Source organism: Hemiscyllium ocellatum, chromosome 31 (genome assembly GCF_020745735.1).
Source record: "Hemiscyllium ocellatum isolate sHemOce1 chromosome 31, sHemOce1.pat.X.cur, whole genome shotgun sequence".
In the NCBI taxonomy this organism is placed as follows: domain Eukaryota; kingdom Metazoa; phylum Chordata; class Chondrichthyes; order Orectolobiformes; family Hemiscylliidae; genus Hemiscyllium; species Hemiscyllium ocellatum.
In genome coordinates, this window is record NC_083431.1 from 1075886 (window position 1) to 1091060 (window position 15175).

General features: G+C 41.7%; 1 protein-coding gene across 13 annotated transcripts in view; it reads left to right on the plus strand.

Annotated features, from left to right (window-relative positions):
- ncor1 (nuclear receptor corepressor 1) overlaps positions 1–15175 on the plus strand; it is a 402479-nt gene that overhangs the window by 166155 nt on the left and 221149 nt on the right. For all 13 annotated transcript variants that reach the window (XM_060848164.1, XM_060848169.1, XM_060848173.1 and 10 more), the window contains one exon: positions 11178–11279. In XM_060848164.1, coding sequence (XP_060704147.1) covers positions 11178–11279 — 102 coding nt within the window. The remainder of the gene's footprint in view (positions 1–11177; positions 11280–15175) is intronic.

Consider the following 15175-nt stretch of genomic DNA (forward strand, 5'->3'; position numbering starts at 1 on the left):
CAAAAAGCCCCTTCACGAGAGTTACTCATCCTAACTGCATAGACGCTGCCATGGGTATGCACCTGAATGACACTGGCATAATGAGCATGTAGGATGCTGACAGGTATTTGAAAACACCAATTGACTAGAAGAATCATTTGGCTAATAAATGAGAACGCAGAATGGAAAATTTTTTTCTGAACAAGTGGTACAATTGACTGCCTAGGAGCTAGTAGTGAGATTCATTGCTGTGCCAGTTTGCCACGATTCTGATGGAAGAATTAGCATTTGTATGAGAGGAATGAATGTGGTGGAGTCTTTGGCACATTCTGTGGCAGGTGGCATGTTGTCACAGATCATGATAAAATTATAAATGAAGGCTATCACTCAACTAATCTTAATTCATCCATCTAGAATGATGTTTGGGTTTCCCATTACAGGTAGTTCTCAGATAATGCACGTTCCAGCAGTACAATTTGCTTATAACGTTACTGAGGAATTACAGAATGGTATTCTCAAGAATGCTTGCCTGTGTTCACAATAATGAGATTCCAGCAATGATTGTTTCAAGCACTTCATTCTGTGCTTGTGCCAAGGTCTCCATGCCATTTTGCGCATGCACGGATGTCAGCACAGGTCTTCATGCCATTCCTATCCATCCAAGTATTTTGCATACATATTCATTTAATTGCTTATTGTTCTTTTCACTCTTATATTATCCAACTTCTTTATATTCTCTACTACTGCTCCTCAGTATTAAGTCATCTGTAACCTTAACCAATTTGCAGTGAACTTTGGAAAAGATGTTCTTTCTATCAATTCAGAAAGTGATTGTGAAGTTGTTTTATTACCATTGGGTTGATGTTTTCCCTATGGTCGAAAAAGCAAGCATTTGACTTTCTTTACATTCTGTGTTTTAGCTGGTCAGAATGATGCTGATTTCAATATTTCCTACTTGTGTTGTGCAGTGTCAGGTGGAATCTAGTGCTTTGATAGAGGATCACGTAGACTCAGAATTGGGTGAAGTTGAAGAATTGTAATCTGAGCCTGCCCACTCCATGCTTTTAAGCGTTCCTATTGTCCTGCCGACACCGATTCAATTTTGCTTCAATGCCCACCCTCCAATTCATCACTCCATGCTCAAATTACCTGTCACTGAGTAAAATTTAAGGTGTCAGATTTTGAAGGTTCTTTCCATCTGCTAATTTGCACTTAACCAGTTACCATCTTGAATTAAAGATATTTGGCACAGTAGTTAAAAGTGAAATAAGTTTCAATGTAGAGTCCATAGGTTTTCCTTTGTAGAGTGGGCAGATAGATGGTAGATGGCATTAAATTGTGTGAGAGAGACTCACGATTGGTATGTTGCCTCCCAGGTGCCAGGGTTCTTGATGTCTCTGCTTGTGTTTTTGGGATCCTGGAGGGGGAAGGGGAGCAGCCTCAAGTGGTGGTCCACATTGGCACCAGCGACGTAGGTGAAAGAAAGGTGGGAATCTAAGGCAGGAATTCAGGGAGCTAGGGTGGAAGCTTAGAGCTAGAACAAACAGTTGTTATCTTTGGTTTGTTGTCCGTGCCACATGCTAGTGAAGCGAGGAACAGCGAGAGCACGGAGCTAAACACATGGCTGCAGGGATTGTGCAGGAGGGAGGGTTTTGAATTCTTGGATAATTGGAGCTCTTTCTGGGGAAGGTGGAATCTCTACAAATAGGATGGTCTTCACCTGAACCAGAGGGTTACCAATATTCTTGGGGGGAAATTTGCTAATGCTCTTCGGGGGATGGGGGTGTGTGGTTTCAACTAATGCAGCAGGGGGATGGGAACCTGAATTGTCATTCCACTGTACAGCAGATTCAGGACAGTGAGGTCAGTGAGAGCTTTACATGGTCACAAGAAGGCACCGGCAATCCGGATGTTGGTTTGAAATGTGTGTACTTCAATGTCAGGAGCGTCCGAAATAAGATGGGTGAACTTGCAGCATGGTTTAGTACTTGGGATTTCGATATTGCGGCCATTTCAGAGACATGTCTAAAGGAGGAACAGGAATGGTTGTTGCAGATTCCAGGATTTAGATGTTTCAGCAAGAACAGAGAAGATGGTATAAGAGGCAGGGTGTGGCATTGTTACTCAAGGGTAGTATTTCAGCAGCTAAGATAACATTTCAGGACTCATCCACTCAGGTAGTTTGGGCTGAAGTTAGAAACAGGAAAGGAGAGGTCACCTTGTTGGGAGTTTTCTGTAGGCTTCTGAATTGTTCCAAGGATTTAGATGAAAGGACAACAAAGATGATTCCTGATAGGAGCGAATGTAACATGGTAGTTGTTATGGGGGACTTTAACTTCCCCAATATTGACTGGCAGTACTATAGTTTAAGTAGTTTAGATGGGTCAGTTTTTTGTTCAATGTGTGCAGGAGGGTTTTCGGAGTTTATTTAGTTTGCATGAGGGTTTTCTACAGTATGTAGACACGCCAACAAGGGGCAATTTGGTACTGGGGAATGAACCCGGCCTGGTGTTAGATTTGGAGGTAGGTGAACACTTTGGTGATAGTAACCGTAATTCGTTTAAGTTTACAATAGCATTGGGCAGGGATAGGTTATACCACAGAGAAAGAGGTATAACTGGACGTAATGCAATTATGATGTGATTAGGCAAGATTTAGGATGCATAGGATGGGGAAAGAAACTGCAGGGGATGGACACACGTGAAATGTGGAACTCAATCAAGGAACAGCTACTGTGGGTCCTTGATAAGTCTATATCTATCAGGCAGGGAGGTAATTGACGAGAGAGGGAACCATGGTTTACTAAAGAAGTTGAAGCTCTAGTTAAGAGGAAGAAGGAGGCTTATGTGAGGGTGAGGTGTGAAGGCTCAGACAGGGGCTTGAGGGTTATAAGTTAGCCAGAAAAGATCTAAAGAGAGGGCTGAGAAGAGCCAGGAGAGAACGTGAGAAGTTGTTGGTCGATAAGATTAAGGAAATCCCTAAGGCCTTATATAGGTATATCAGGAATAAAAGAATGACTAGAGTAAGATTAGGGCCAATCAAAGATAGTAGTGGAAAGTTGTGTGTCGAATCTGAGGACATGGGGGAAGCGCTTAATGAATACTTTTCGTCAGTATTCACATTGGAAAGGGCAATGTTAGTGAGAATACGATGATAAAGGCTACAAGATTAGATGGGTTGAGATTGACAAAGAGGAGGCTTCAGCAATTGGAAGATCTGAAAATAGATAAGATTCCTGGTCTGGATGGGATTTATCCACAGATTCTCTGGGACCCCGGAAGGAGATTGCAGAGCCTTTATATTTGATCTTATGTCATCGTTGTCAACAGGAGTAGACAGAAGACTGTTGTTCCCTCATTTAAGAAGGGGAGTCTGGACAATCCTGGTAATTATAGGCTAGTGAGCCTTACTTTGGTTGTGGATAAGGTGTTGGAAAAGGTTATAAGAGCTAGGATTTATAATCATCTGGAAACGAATAAGTTGATTATGGATAGTCGATAGAGTTTTATGAAGAGTAGGTCGTGCCCAACTAACCTTTATTGAGTCCTTCAAGAAGGTGACAAAACAGGTGGATGAAGGTAAGGCAGTTGATGTGGTGTGTATGGAGTTCAGTGAGGCGTTTAAGGCGTTTGATAAGGCTCCACACGGTAGGCCACTCCACAAAGTACAGAGTTTTGGAATTGAAGGTGATTTAGTGGTTTGGATCAGAAATTGGCTAGCTCAAAAAACGCAGAGGGTGGTGGTTGATAGGAAATGTTCATCCTGGAACTCAGTTACCAGTGATGTGCTGCAAGGATCTGTTTATGGGCCACTGCTGTTTGTCATTTTTATAAATGATCTAGGTGTGGGTGTAGAAGGATGGGTTAATAAACTTGTGGATGACACTAAAGTAGGCAGAGTTGTGGATAGTGCCAAAGGATGTTGTGGGTTACAGAGGGACATAGATAAGATGCAGAGCTGAGCAGAGAAGTGGCAAATGGAATTTAATGCAGAAAGATGTGAGGTGATTCATTTCAGAAGAAGTAATAGGAATGCAAAGTACAGGGCTAATGGTAAATTTCTTGGCAGTGGAGATGAACAGAGAGATCTCGGTGTCCAGGTGCATAAATTCATGAAAGTTCCCACCCAGATTGATAGGGTTGTTAAGACTGCGTATGGTCTGTTGGCATTTATTGGTAGGCGGATTGAGTTTTATTCTTCAGCTGGTTGTGACACTGATAAGGCCGCACCTGGAGTATTGCATACAGTTGTGGTTGTGGTCACCGCATTATAGGAAGGAGCTGGAAGCTTTGGAAAGGGTTCAGTGGAGATTTACTAGGATGTTGCCTGGTTTGGAAGGAAATTCTTTCGCGGAAAGGCTGAGGGAACTGAGGCTGTTTTCATTAGGGAGAAGAAGGTTGAGAGGTGATTTAATCGAGATGTAGAAGATAATCAGAGGGTGGACAGTGACAGCCTTTTTCTTCAGATGGTGAAGGCTATCACAAGGGGACATAGCTTTAAATTGAGGGTTGATAGATTTAGGACAGATATCAGGGGTAGTTTCTTTACTTAGTAGGGGCGTGGAACAGTCTGCCTACAACAGTAATAGACACGCCGATGTTAAGGGCATTTAAACAGGACATACATATGCATAATAATGGACTGGTGTAGGTTAAATGGGCATCAGATTAATGTCACAAGTCAGCGCAACATAAAGTACTGTAAAGTTCAATGTTCTAAATGCAGCGAAGTGAGAGATGATATGTTTTGGTAAAAGAGCATCAAAAGACAAGCATTCACAAGGGGGTGCAGGGCAGAGAAATTTAAGTGTATATATGTGCACAGATTATTGGAAGTAGAGTAGCAAGTAAAGCTCACAGTATCCTTGGCTTTTTTTAATAGGGGCATCGAGTACAAGGAGGTGATGTTAAACTTGTATAAGACACTTTTTTGACCTCTGCTGGTGTATTGTGTGCGGACCACAGTATAGGAAGGATTGGTCTGTATTGGAGAGAGTGAAGAAGCGCTTTACAAGAATTGTTTCAGAGATCAAGAACTTCAGTGATGAGGATAGATTGAAGATGTTGAGATTGTTCTCTTTGGATAAAAAACTGACAAAGCTAAAAGATGATGGAGGTTTTCAAAATCATCTATAGGCTGCATAGAGTACATAGGGAGAAATTGTTTCTGCTCGTAAAAAGATCAAGAGGGCACGCATTTAAAGTGTTGTGCAAAAGTGATCTGAAGCTTTTCCACTCTATGGTAATGTTATGAATGCACTGCCTGGACGTGTTGTGGAAACAGGTTCACTTGAGTCTTTCTCGAGGCCATTGGATGATTATTCAGAAAAAAATAACGTGCAAGACTTTGGGTGAATAAGTAACAGATTGACAATCGGTAATGATCCTCACTTAATGAGCCAGTGCAAGCACAATGGGCAGAATGGCAGTCTCCTTCATCATAACATTTCTGTGATCTTGTGAAAAGAAACCTTAAATTTTGCAACTTGGACTGTTAGAGCACTCAGAAATAACCTAAATAGTGACTATTAAGAAAGAAGAACTGCACCCCTTTCACATGAGCTATCAAGACTGAGCTTGACATCACTGCGCTTAGTAAGGTCCACCTTTGTGGAAAAGGGTAGCTGAAGGAACAAGCAGGGATTACACCTTCTACTGGAAAAGGAAGACTATAACAGCATTTATATCTGGTTTTGCTGTCCAGAATAAGATGTTGAATGCATTGCCTAAACTCCACAATTGTACAATAAAAGGCTCATGACACTTCAGCCGTACTTAATATTGTCAATGTCAGTGGCATTTATGCCTTGACCCTTGATACAAAATGTTCTGTTCTGACCTTGATGAATTTGTTATTACTTGCCTAAAAAGAAGAACTGTTCATCCTTCTGGGGAGGTTTATCATAGTTAAAAATCTCACAACACCAGGTTATTGTCCAACAGGTTTAATTGGAAGCACTCTAGCTTTCGGAGCGACGCTCCTTCATCGGGTGATTGTGGAGGGCTCGATCGTAACACAGAATTTATAGCAAAAAATTTGCAGTGTGATGTAACTGAAATTATACATTGAAAAATTGATTGTCAAATAAGCCTTTCATCTGTTAGAATACTTCTTTCATGTGTAAATCACAAAACCCTTTTTAAAGTTGCATTCTCGGGTTAGCTGCTAACAATGGCAGTAGCTAGACAATATGTTGAGCTAGACCAGGGTTGATCATGGACCTGATGTCTAGAGAGGCGTCATTGGTTGGGGAGGGGACAAAGGGGACATGGTGTACTCAGCAAGGCTCATTTTAACACAAGCACCTCATCTATGCGAAAGAACAAATATCAAACCACATGGAAGCATCATAGATCAAAGCATTGGCATATCCTGAGTTATGTCATTGTTCTAGTCAAAGACCTAGGCATGTCTGTATCATTGATCCATGTGGGATTGATCATCACCATGTTCAGTCAAAGCACCAAGACGCAAAAGTTCAGAGATCAGAAGATTTTAGATTAAATTCCCTACAGTATGGAAACAGACCATTTGGCCCAACAAGTCCACACCAACCCTCCAAACAGTAACCGACCCGGACCCATTCCCCTACCTATATTTACTCCTAACACACTGCAATTTAGCATGACCAATTAACCTGGTCATTGTCGCAACAGTGGACCAACCAAAGAGAGAAATTCTTGTTGCAGCATCTAGAAAATCTTCACACATTGTGTGGCTCGGTGGCTCAGTGGTTAGCACTGCTGCCTCACAGCGCCAGGGACCCGGGTTCGATTCCTGCCTTGGGCAACTGTCCATGTGGAGTTTGCACATTCTCCCTGGATCAGCATGGGTTTCCTCCAGGTGCTCCGGTTTCCTCCCACAATCCAAAGATGTGCAGGTCAGGTGAATTGGCCATGCTAAATTGCTATAGTGTTAAATGCATTAGTCAGGGGTAAATATGGGGAATGGCTCTGGATGGGTTACTCTGTGGATGGTTGGTATGGACTTGTTAGGCCGAAGGGCCTGATTCCATACTATAGGGAATCTAATCTAATCTAAATTTGGTTTCATAATTGTGGGATCAAATACAAAGTCAGTTGCAATAGACTCGTATGCTTGTAATATTTAGTTTAAGCACTGTCATCATTAGATTGGACTTGTATGACCTCTTGGAACAAATTAGAGCAGCCTTCATTATTTGGCAGAACAACCCAAGGTTTCAAGTTAAGAAGTCAGCATTTCAATAGGTCAAGAGTGTGGTGCTGGAAAAGCACAGCAGGTCAGGCAGCATCCAAAGAGCAGGAGAAACGATACTTTGGACATAACCCCTTCGTCAGAACTGAGGCTTGTGAGCCAAGGGGGCACATGCCTCCTCACAAGCCTTATTCCTGATGGAGGGCTGATGCCCGAAACGTCAATTCTCCTGCCCTCGGATGCTGCTTGACCTGCATGCTTTTCTAGCACCACACTCTCGACTGTGATCTCCAGCATCTGCAGGCCTCACTTTCTCCCATTTCAATAGCTCAAGGCTGACAACCAAAGTTATATCTGGAGAGAAATATAGCAATATGCTGAGCTCTGTGACCTGTGAGGTATTACTGAAGCCATTGGGCATCTACAGACCAAAGTTGAATGAGCAAATTCCCTTTCACTCATATGGTGGTGTCTCACTCCTTAAGGATTACTGTGCCAACCATGAACCCATGGTGGCAGCTGATGTTTTCCAGTTTACCTTAGTAACCTGTAGTTAAATCCATTGATGGGAGAATTGCAACAAACTGTCAATTAAATGGAAAATCTCAAAGCCTGTGGCCTCACTGGTATATCAGCTGAGGTCAGTAGTAGATTTACCAACTTTAAGAGCATTTAGATTAGATTAGACTCACAGTGTGGAAACAGGCCCTTCGGCCCAACAAGTCCACACCGACCCGCCAAAGCGCAACCCACCCACACCCCTACATTTACCCCTTACCTAACACTACGGGCAATTTAGCTTGACCAATTCACCTGACCCGCACATCTTTGGACTGTGGGAAGAAACCGGAGCACCCGGAGGAAACCCACGCAGACACGGGGAGAACATGCAAACTCCACACAGTCAGTCGCCTGAGTCGGGAATTGAACCCGGGTCTACAGGCGCTGTGAGGCAGCAGTGCTAACCACTGTGCCACCGTGCCGCCCACAATGGTCATTGGATAAATATATGGATGAAAATCGAATAGTGAAGTTCAGATGGGCTTCAGATTGGTTTCACAGGTCAGCGCAACATTGAAGGCCGAAGGGCCTGTACGGCGCTGTTATGTTCTGTGTCTTCAAAACTGCTGCACTTTTGTTCACTTCAGGATTCTATACACTCATGGATTTGGAGGCAAAAAAGCTCTCTCACACGCACCCCTGCTGCCCTCAAATCACCACCATCAACTTGAGGATATGACAGTTTAAACTATCCTCAAGAAGAGAGGCTATTCAGATATTTGCTTCTGAACTATAGCAGTGAAATCCTGACATGCATTCCACAGAAGTGCTTGCGGAAAGTCTTCCAGAGACATCATGTACCTTCAAACCTTCCAAAGGAACTTATGACATGGTCTTGCAAATGTCAAGACAGCACCAGAAACTCTTCATTGCCTTCATCAACCTGATTAAAGCATTTATTTCAATAAACTGAGAAGTTCTGTGGATTGTTTTCCAACATTTTAGGTATCCAAGAAACTTGATCTGTATCTTGCAACTGCTTCATATATACTATAGCCATCTTGAATGGGAGATATAAAACACACACCTTCAAAATTGGAACCGCAATCAAACAAGTCTATGTGAAACCCACCACCCCATGCTGTTTACAAATGACCTGAAATTGGTTTTCATCTTACCAAAGATCAATGCCTAGCCAGCAATGCCTACATTCTGTGAAAAACAAATAAAGCGTTTGCCCTCTGATGATTTGTCACGTGTACCTAAGTACAGTGAAAAGTTTTGTTTTGCATGCACTGGAGGCAGAACATAATATAGAAGGGCATACAGATCATAGGGTGTTTAGACAGAACAAGATATGCAAGGTTACATTATTTTATGTGCGAGAGGTTAATTCAGCATTCTAATAGCAGAGAAGAATCTGTTCTTGAACCTGTTAGTGTGTGTGTTTACACTTCTGCAGAGTTTGCCTGAAAGAAGATGTTGGAAGAGATTATAACTAGAGTGGGAGGCGGGTCTTTCATGGTGGCTGCCTTTCCACAGCAATACGAAGTGTAGGTAGAGTCCATGGATGGGAGGTTGGCTTGCATGATGGTATAGACTGTTCACAACTTTCTGTAGTCTCTTTACGGTGCTGGGCAGAGCAGTTTCTGTACGAAGCCGTGATGCAACCAGATAAAATACTTCTATGCATCCGTAAAGGTTGGTGAGGGTCCTTATGGACAGCTGAATTTCCTTAGCTTCCTGGGGAAGAAAAGGTGTTGTTGTGTTGCCTTGACGTTGCATCTACATGGGAGGACCAGGACAGATTGGTGTAAGTAATAAACACCACCTGGATGGAAAACCCTTTAACCTCGTTGTCTCGATGCCAAAACTGACCACCTTAGACAAAACTGACCTCCAGTATATGCAGCTGATTGCAGTGTTGTTGCCCAGTTTGTACAGCTCTTATGCTACTTTTGTCTTTCTTTCAAGTCTGTGTACAAGAGACTTGCTCCAAGCTTAATTTAAATGTTGCTAAAGTGCAGATCAGCTGATTATTCCATTTCCCACCTATTGATGGAGAGATTAGAATATGTTTTGCATATCCCAGATCTCAGTCGCTCTGTCTCAAAACACCACCATTGACAAGGTGATCCAACACCAGATCAGCTCCGCCTACCCCATATTACAGCACTGAGTGTTTGCCAGCAAAGTCTTGTTAAGGCAACAGAAATCCTAGTGCAGGGAACAGTTGTCATCACTGCAGTCCTGTACTGCTGAGAGACCTGAATCATCAGTGACTTAACAGCACTCTATAAATTCTATCTGCAATGCCGCTGTCACATCCTCTGGATTCAATACATTGAACAAAGTTCAATGTTGCTTTTCAAGCCAACTCCACACGAATTCATGTAAAAAGTCTTACGAAATCAACTATGATGGATTGAATACTATCTGGATACCAAAACACTCAAATTGCCAACATTTCAGGGAATGATAACAAAAGCACTTTGAAGACATGCTGAAGCATGGCAGTAGTGATATTAATGACTAGGAGGAGTTTGCTGTCAATTGTTCAATTATTCCCCTGAGTTGAAGTGTCAATAACAAGGGGCATAATTTTAGGGTGAAAGGCAGGATGCTTAAGGGGATTTGAGAAAAGGATTGTTCACAGAATGTGGTGAATGCATTGCCTGGGATGGTAGTTGAGGCAGGGAACATCACAACCTTTTAAAAAGTATGTGGACAACCATTTGAACTGTCATAACATCAAGGGTATGGACCTCGTGCTGGAAAATGGACTAGTATAGATTTAGATTAGTTCTTTGACGCTACAGACTCATTAGACTGTAGGGCCTCGCTGTACTGTATGATTTTATGATACTGAGCCAATTGCTGCTGAAAATTTTCTTTTTCCCTTGATAGAATTTTAATGCTTGTGGCAGGTCATTGGAGCTGAAGAGGCATCGGCTGAGAGAGTTATGTGGATGTGACCTCGAATGCACAACCCGATTGGGTAGTGGGTAAAAGTTCACTAAGATATTCTTAAAAGGGGATGCTGTAGAACTGTGGATAAACAACAATGGAGTGAGTCTAATTGAAGAGGTGTTTCACAGACCAGCAGAGAGATGGTGGTTTCCTCCTGCACTGCACCAATCTATAATTCCACCAATTGGTTCAATCCAAAGAAAGTACTAGCTAGATTTCCCCTCACTTGTGTACTGGAGTGATCTGGTGAGGTAACGTTTTGTCAGGCTTCGTCTTGATGTTTGCACCGCAGAAAGAGGACATTTCGCACATTGTTTCTGTATAATCTTTTGAATGGAGTGATTCAATCCCATTCTGTTGGTTTATAACTGAGGATCTCTTGAAAACAGCATGCTAGATCTAGAAAAACTGTGTGAAAGTCTCTCTCTGTCTTGTGGAGAATTTAAGTACACTAGGATTACAAATGTGAAGCAGCTGTGCATAAAATAATAAAAACCTTTGGCCAAATTGTAGTATTCTCCTAATTTGCCCTTGGTTTTTTCTTTCTTCAGTGTGTAGCAGACTGCGTTTTGTATTATTATTTGACAAAGAAAAATGAGAACTACAAGAATCTTGTGAGGAGGAACTACGGCCGACGCAGAGGAAGGAATACGGTAAGAAATGCTAGAATAATGACATAAAATGACTGAGAACATGAGTTGGGCAAAAGACACCCTTTGCAACTGGATCAGTGGATTGGGAACATTTTATGACATAATGTTAGCTTGAGTGTCCGAGTTACCATGACACCCAGTGAATATGAGGAAGAGCAGAGTTACAGGTAGCTGTTTAAAGAGTTAGCCACAACATGTTGGGTTGATGTTATAAGTTGAAACTTTTTAATTGTTTTTATTCTTTACAATTTAGACTAATTCTTAAGCCATCTTTTATCTTGCAGTCAATAAGCATTTGCAGCATCATTCCCATTGCTCTTAATAGAACTTAGTCATAATGTTGCTGTATATGTGGGCTTTATAAAAAGTGAGTGCTAATATTTTTTGATGGTAAATGGTTGAGCCAAAGGGATTGGGTGGTTAAAATGTGCTGAAGCATTCGATCAGTCGTGATCATATTGAATAGTGGGGCAGGCTTGACGGGCTGCATATCTTATGTCTGTACCAGTGTTCCTCAAAGAACAGGACAGGAGTAGGCTCTTTGGCCCACGATGTTGTGCTGAAAATGATGACACATTAAACTAATCCCTTCTGCCTGTCCTTGATCCATATCCCTCCATTTGTGGCGTATTGATGTGCTTATCTAAAAGCTTTTTAAGTGCCCCTATCGTATCTGCCTTCTCCACTACCCTTGGCAGTACGTTTCAGACACCTGCCACTGTGTTTAAAAAAAACTTGCCACTCCCATCCCCTTTGAAACCCCCCCCACCTAGTATTAGACCTTTGAACTATGGGAAAAAGTTTCAGACTGTCAACCCCTATCTATGCATCTCGTAATTTTATAGACTTCTATGAAGTCTTCCCTCAGCCTCTACCCCTTCAGAGAAAACAACCCTAGTTTTCATAGCTTCTCCTTATAGTTCATGCCCTCTAATCCAGGCAGCATCCTGGTAAACCTCTTCTATATCCAGATGCATATTGGCCAGAATCTCAGTCACTAGCTTATTGAGATAGAACAAGCTGGCAGTGACTTGTACATTGCTAGCTAACAAGTCATAGTCCACTGAGTGGTACTTATATTTGACATACAATGAGTAGCAACTAAAAGGAGGTCTCCTACTTCGGAAATTGGAGGAAGTGGTGCCATGGCATTGTCATTGAACTAATAATTGGGGGGGTTTCAGCTTGGCAAGCAGTAAATTGATATGAAAAGTAAGGGAATCTGGTCCAATCTAACCTTTGTGTGACTCCAGATCCAAATGCAATTTGGTTGACTCTGAACTGCACCTGCTTAATGAGGGATGAGCAGAAAAGGCTGACCCAACCTGCGAGGCTCACATCCCATGAGCAAATATAAAAATATAAAATGTCCTAGCTTCAGCGGTGCAGTGCTGGGAGCAATAGATTAAAGGAAGATGTTTTAATGTTGTTACAGAGTACTCACCATAGGGAAGTAAGTTACAAGACTAGCCTTGAGGTGTTTTTAAAAAAGCTATAATTCTTTGCATTAGGAGAAAGGAAAAGATGAGTGAAAATAGGCATTGATATCTTGGAGTTGAAAAGTGTGGTGCTGGAAAAGCGCAGCAGGCCAGGCAGCATCCGAGGAGCAGGAGAATCGACGTTTCGGGCATAAGTCCTTCTTCAGGAATCTTGGAGGCAGTGACAGGAGAAATTGGAAAATTAATTAAGAAAATTTCAGAAATGACAAGTTTCTTATATTTGCCTCCTTGTAGAAAGAGAAAGATGATTTTGGAAATTGTGGGGAACCAAAGGTTTAATGAGAGTGATGATCATAAAATCAAAATCAGTGTTGAAATTTACTGGAGAGGTTTGGGAAATTGATAATGGACAAATACCCTGCACTTAGGGTTTTTTATTAAAGTGATGGCTGCAAATAATGAGTGATTGATCTGCCAGAATTCCCAAGATTAAAGAAAAGTGTCAGTAGATTGGAAACAAATGTAACTCCACGATTTTTTTAAAAAAGAGTGGGAAAGAGAAAATGAAAAGTCACTGGACTCAAGAATTAACTCCACCTTTTTCCCACAGATGCTGTCACACCTGAGTTTCTTCAGAAATTTCTGTTTTGTTCTCAGATCTCTAGCATTCACATCTTGTATATTATTGAATAGTGATCAGTTAATCTGACAGTGTGGGCGGCACAGTGGTGAGCACTGCTGCCTCACAGCGCCAGAGATCCGGGTTCAATTCCCACCTCAGGCAACTGTCTGTGTGGAGTTTGCACATTCTCCCTGTGTCTAGTGGGTTTCCTCCGGGTGCTCCGGTTTCCTCCCACAGTCCAAAGATGTGCAGGTGAGGTGAATTGGCCATGCTAAATTGCCCGTAGTGTTAGGTGAAGGGGTAAATGTAGGGGAATGGGTCTGGGTTGGTGTGGACTTGTTGGCCCGAAGGGCCTGTTTCCACACTAAGTAATCTGAAATAAAGAGAAAAATCAGTAAAATGGAAATTGTGGGGTCTGATATTTAAAAAGTTGTAAAAGGCAATTAGAAAATAACTATGATTATGCAGAGTAAGCATGGTTATGGAAGAGAAATCACTATTGACAAATCTGTTGAGAATTTTTTGAAGATGTTTCTAGCAGGGATGAATGGCAAGAAACAAGTGAATATGGTGTTGTGTAGTGTCTTCAGGGATTGAAGAAATCAGGCATGTATTCTTTCAAGTTTAGAAAAATGAGAGGTGATCTCATGAAACTTGGAATCTTCTCCTGGCTAGTGAGTCTAGAACTGAGGCGCACAATCCCAGAATAAGAACTAGACCATTTAAGACTGAGATGAGGGGAATTTCTCAACTCGGAGCATGGTGAGTCTTTGGAATTCTCCACCCAGAGAGTTAAGGAAGATATGATGTTGAGTATATTCAAGACAGAAAACACTAAGTTTCTGGAGACTAATGACATCGAGGATTATTTAAATAGCAGGGGAAAGTGATTTTGAGCTAGATAATTAGCTACTTCGTAATTGAATCAAATTTAATTTAGCTCAACAAGCTGAAAAGCCGACAGGTCATTTTGGTATAATGCACTTCTTGGCAACATAAATTGGCTATAACGCCGTTGACACATTATGGGTGCTGTTTGGATAGTGAAAGCTTTCTACTGAATGGGTATAGCAATTTTCTATAGTGACTTTTCATAGCATGATTTACTATAGTGCGATGCTGCACAGGAATGCAATTGTCGTGTTTTACCAGAATGCCCTGTATGCCAATTTGGATTTAAGACCACCATGGACTAGGTGTCCCACAGCATGTTGCTGCACTAGATTAGGGTTTACGGGATAAGGATAATGCATTACCATGGATTAGAATTGATTAACAGACAGGAAACAGGCTAAGAATATAGGGGTCATTTTCAGGGTGGGCAGACGTTATGAATTTTGTATAAGAAATGTGATAAGAGGCCGACTCCAACAAAAGACAAAATTGTAACCAAAACTTATGGGGATATGATAAGACAGCAGAGTTGATGATTGTTGCATTGTCGAACAAGATCAGTGATTCTTATGATGCACAATTATCCTTATTTATGTTGTAATATTTTGTTCTTTAATTTTTGCTTTGTGCATCATTACACCCAATGTTGTTGCTTGTGATGGGTGAAAGGGATATGAGGCTACATTACACACTGAAGAGGAACAAGATCAGTCTGGGTCAAGAACCCAATGCAGTTGGATCCTGTAACTTTTTTTTAAAGATTGATTTGCTTTCTGTGCTGTCACCTTGGCTCAGGTAAAGCCTTGTTGCAGTGAGGGAGAAAAATGCAGCTCAGCTGGAAGTTGTGTTAATGTTTGTAATGGATGTGAATGTGAAGTATGTTGGAAAGCAATAGTTGGATTAGTGTCTGGTAACGATGCCTGAGAAGAGTTTGTTTTGGT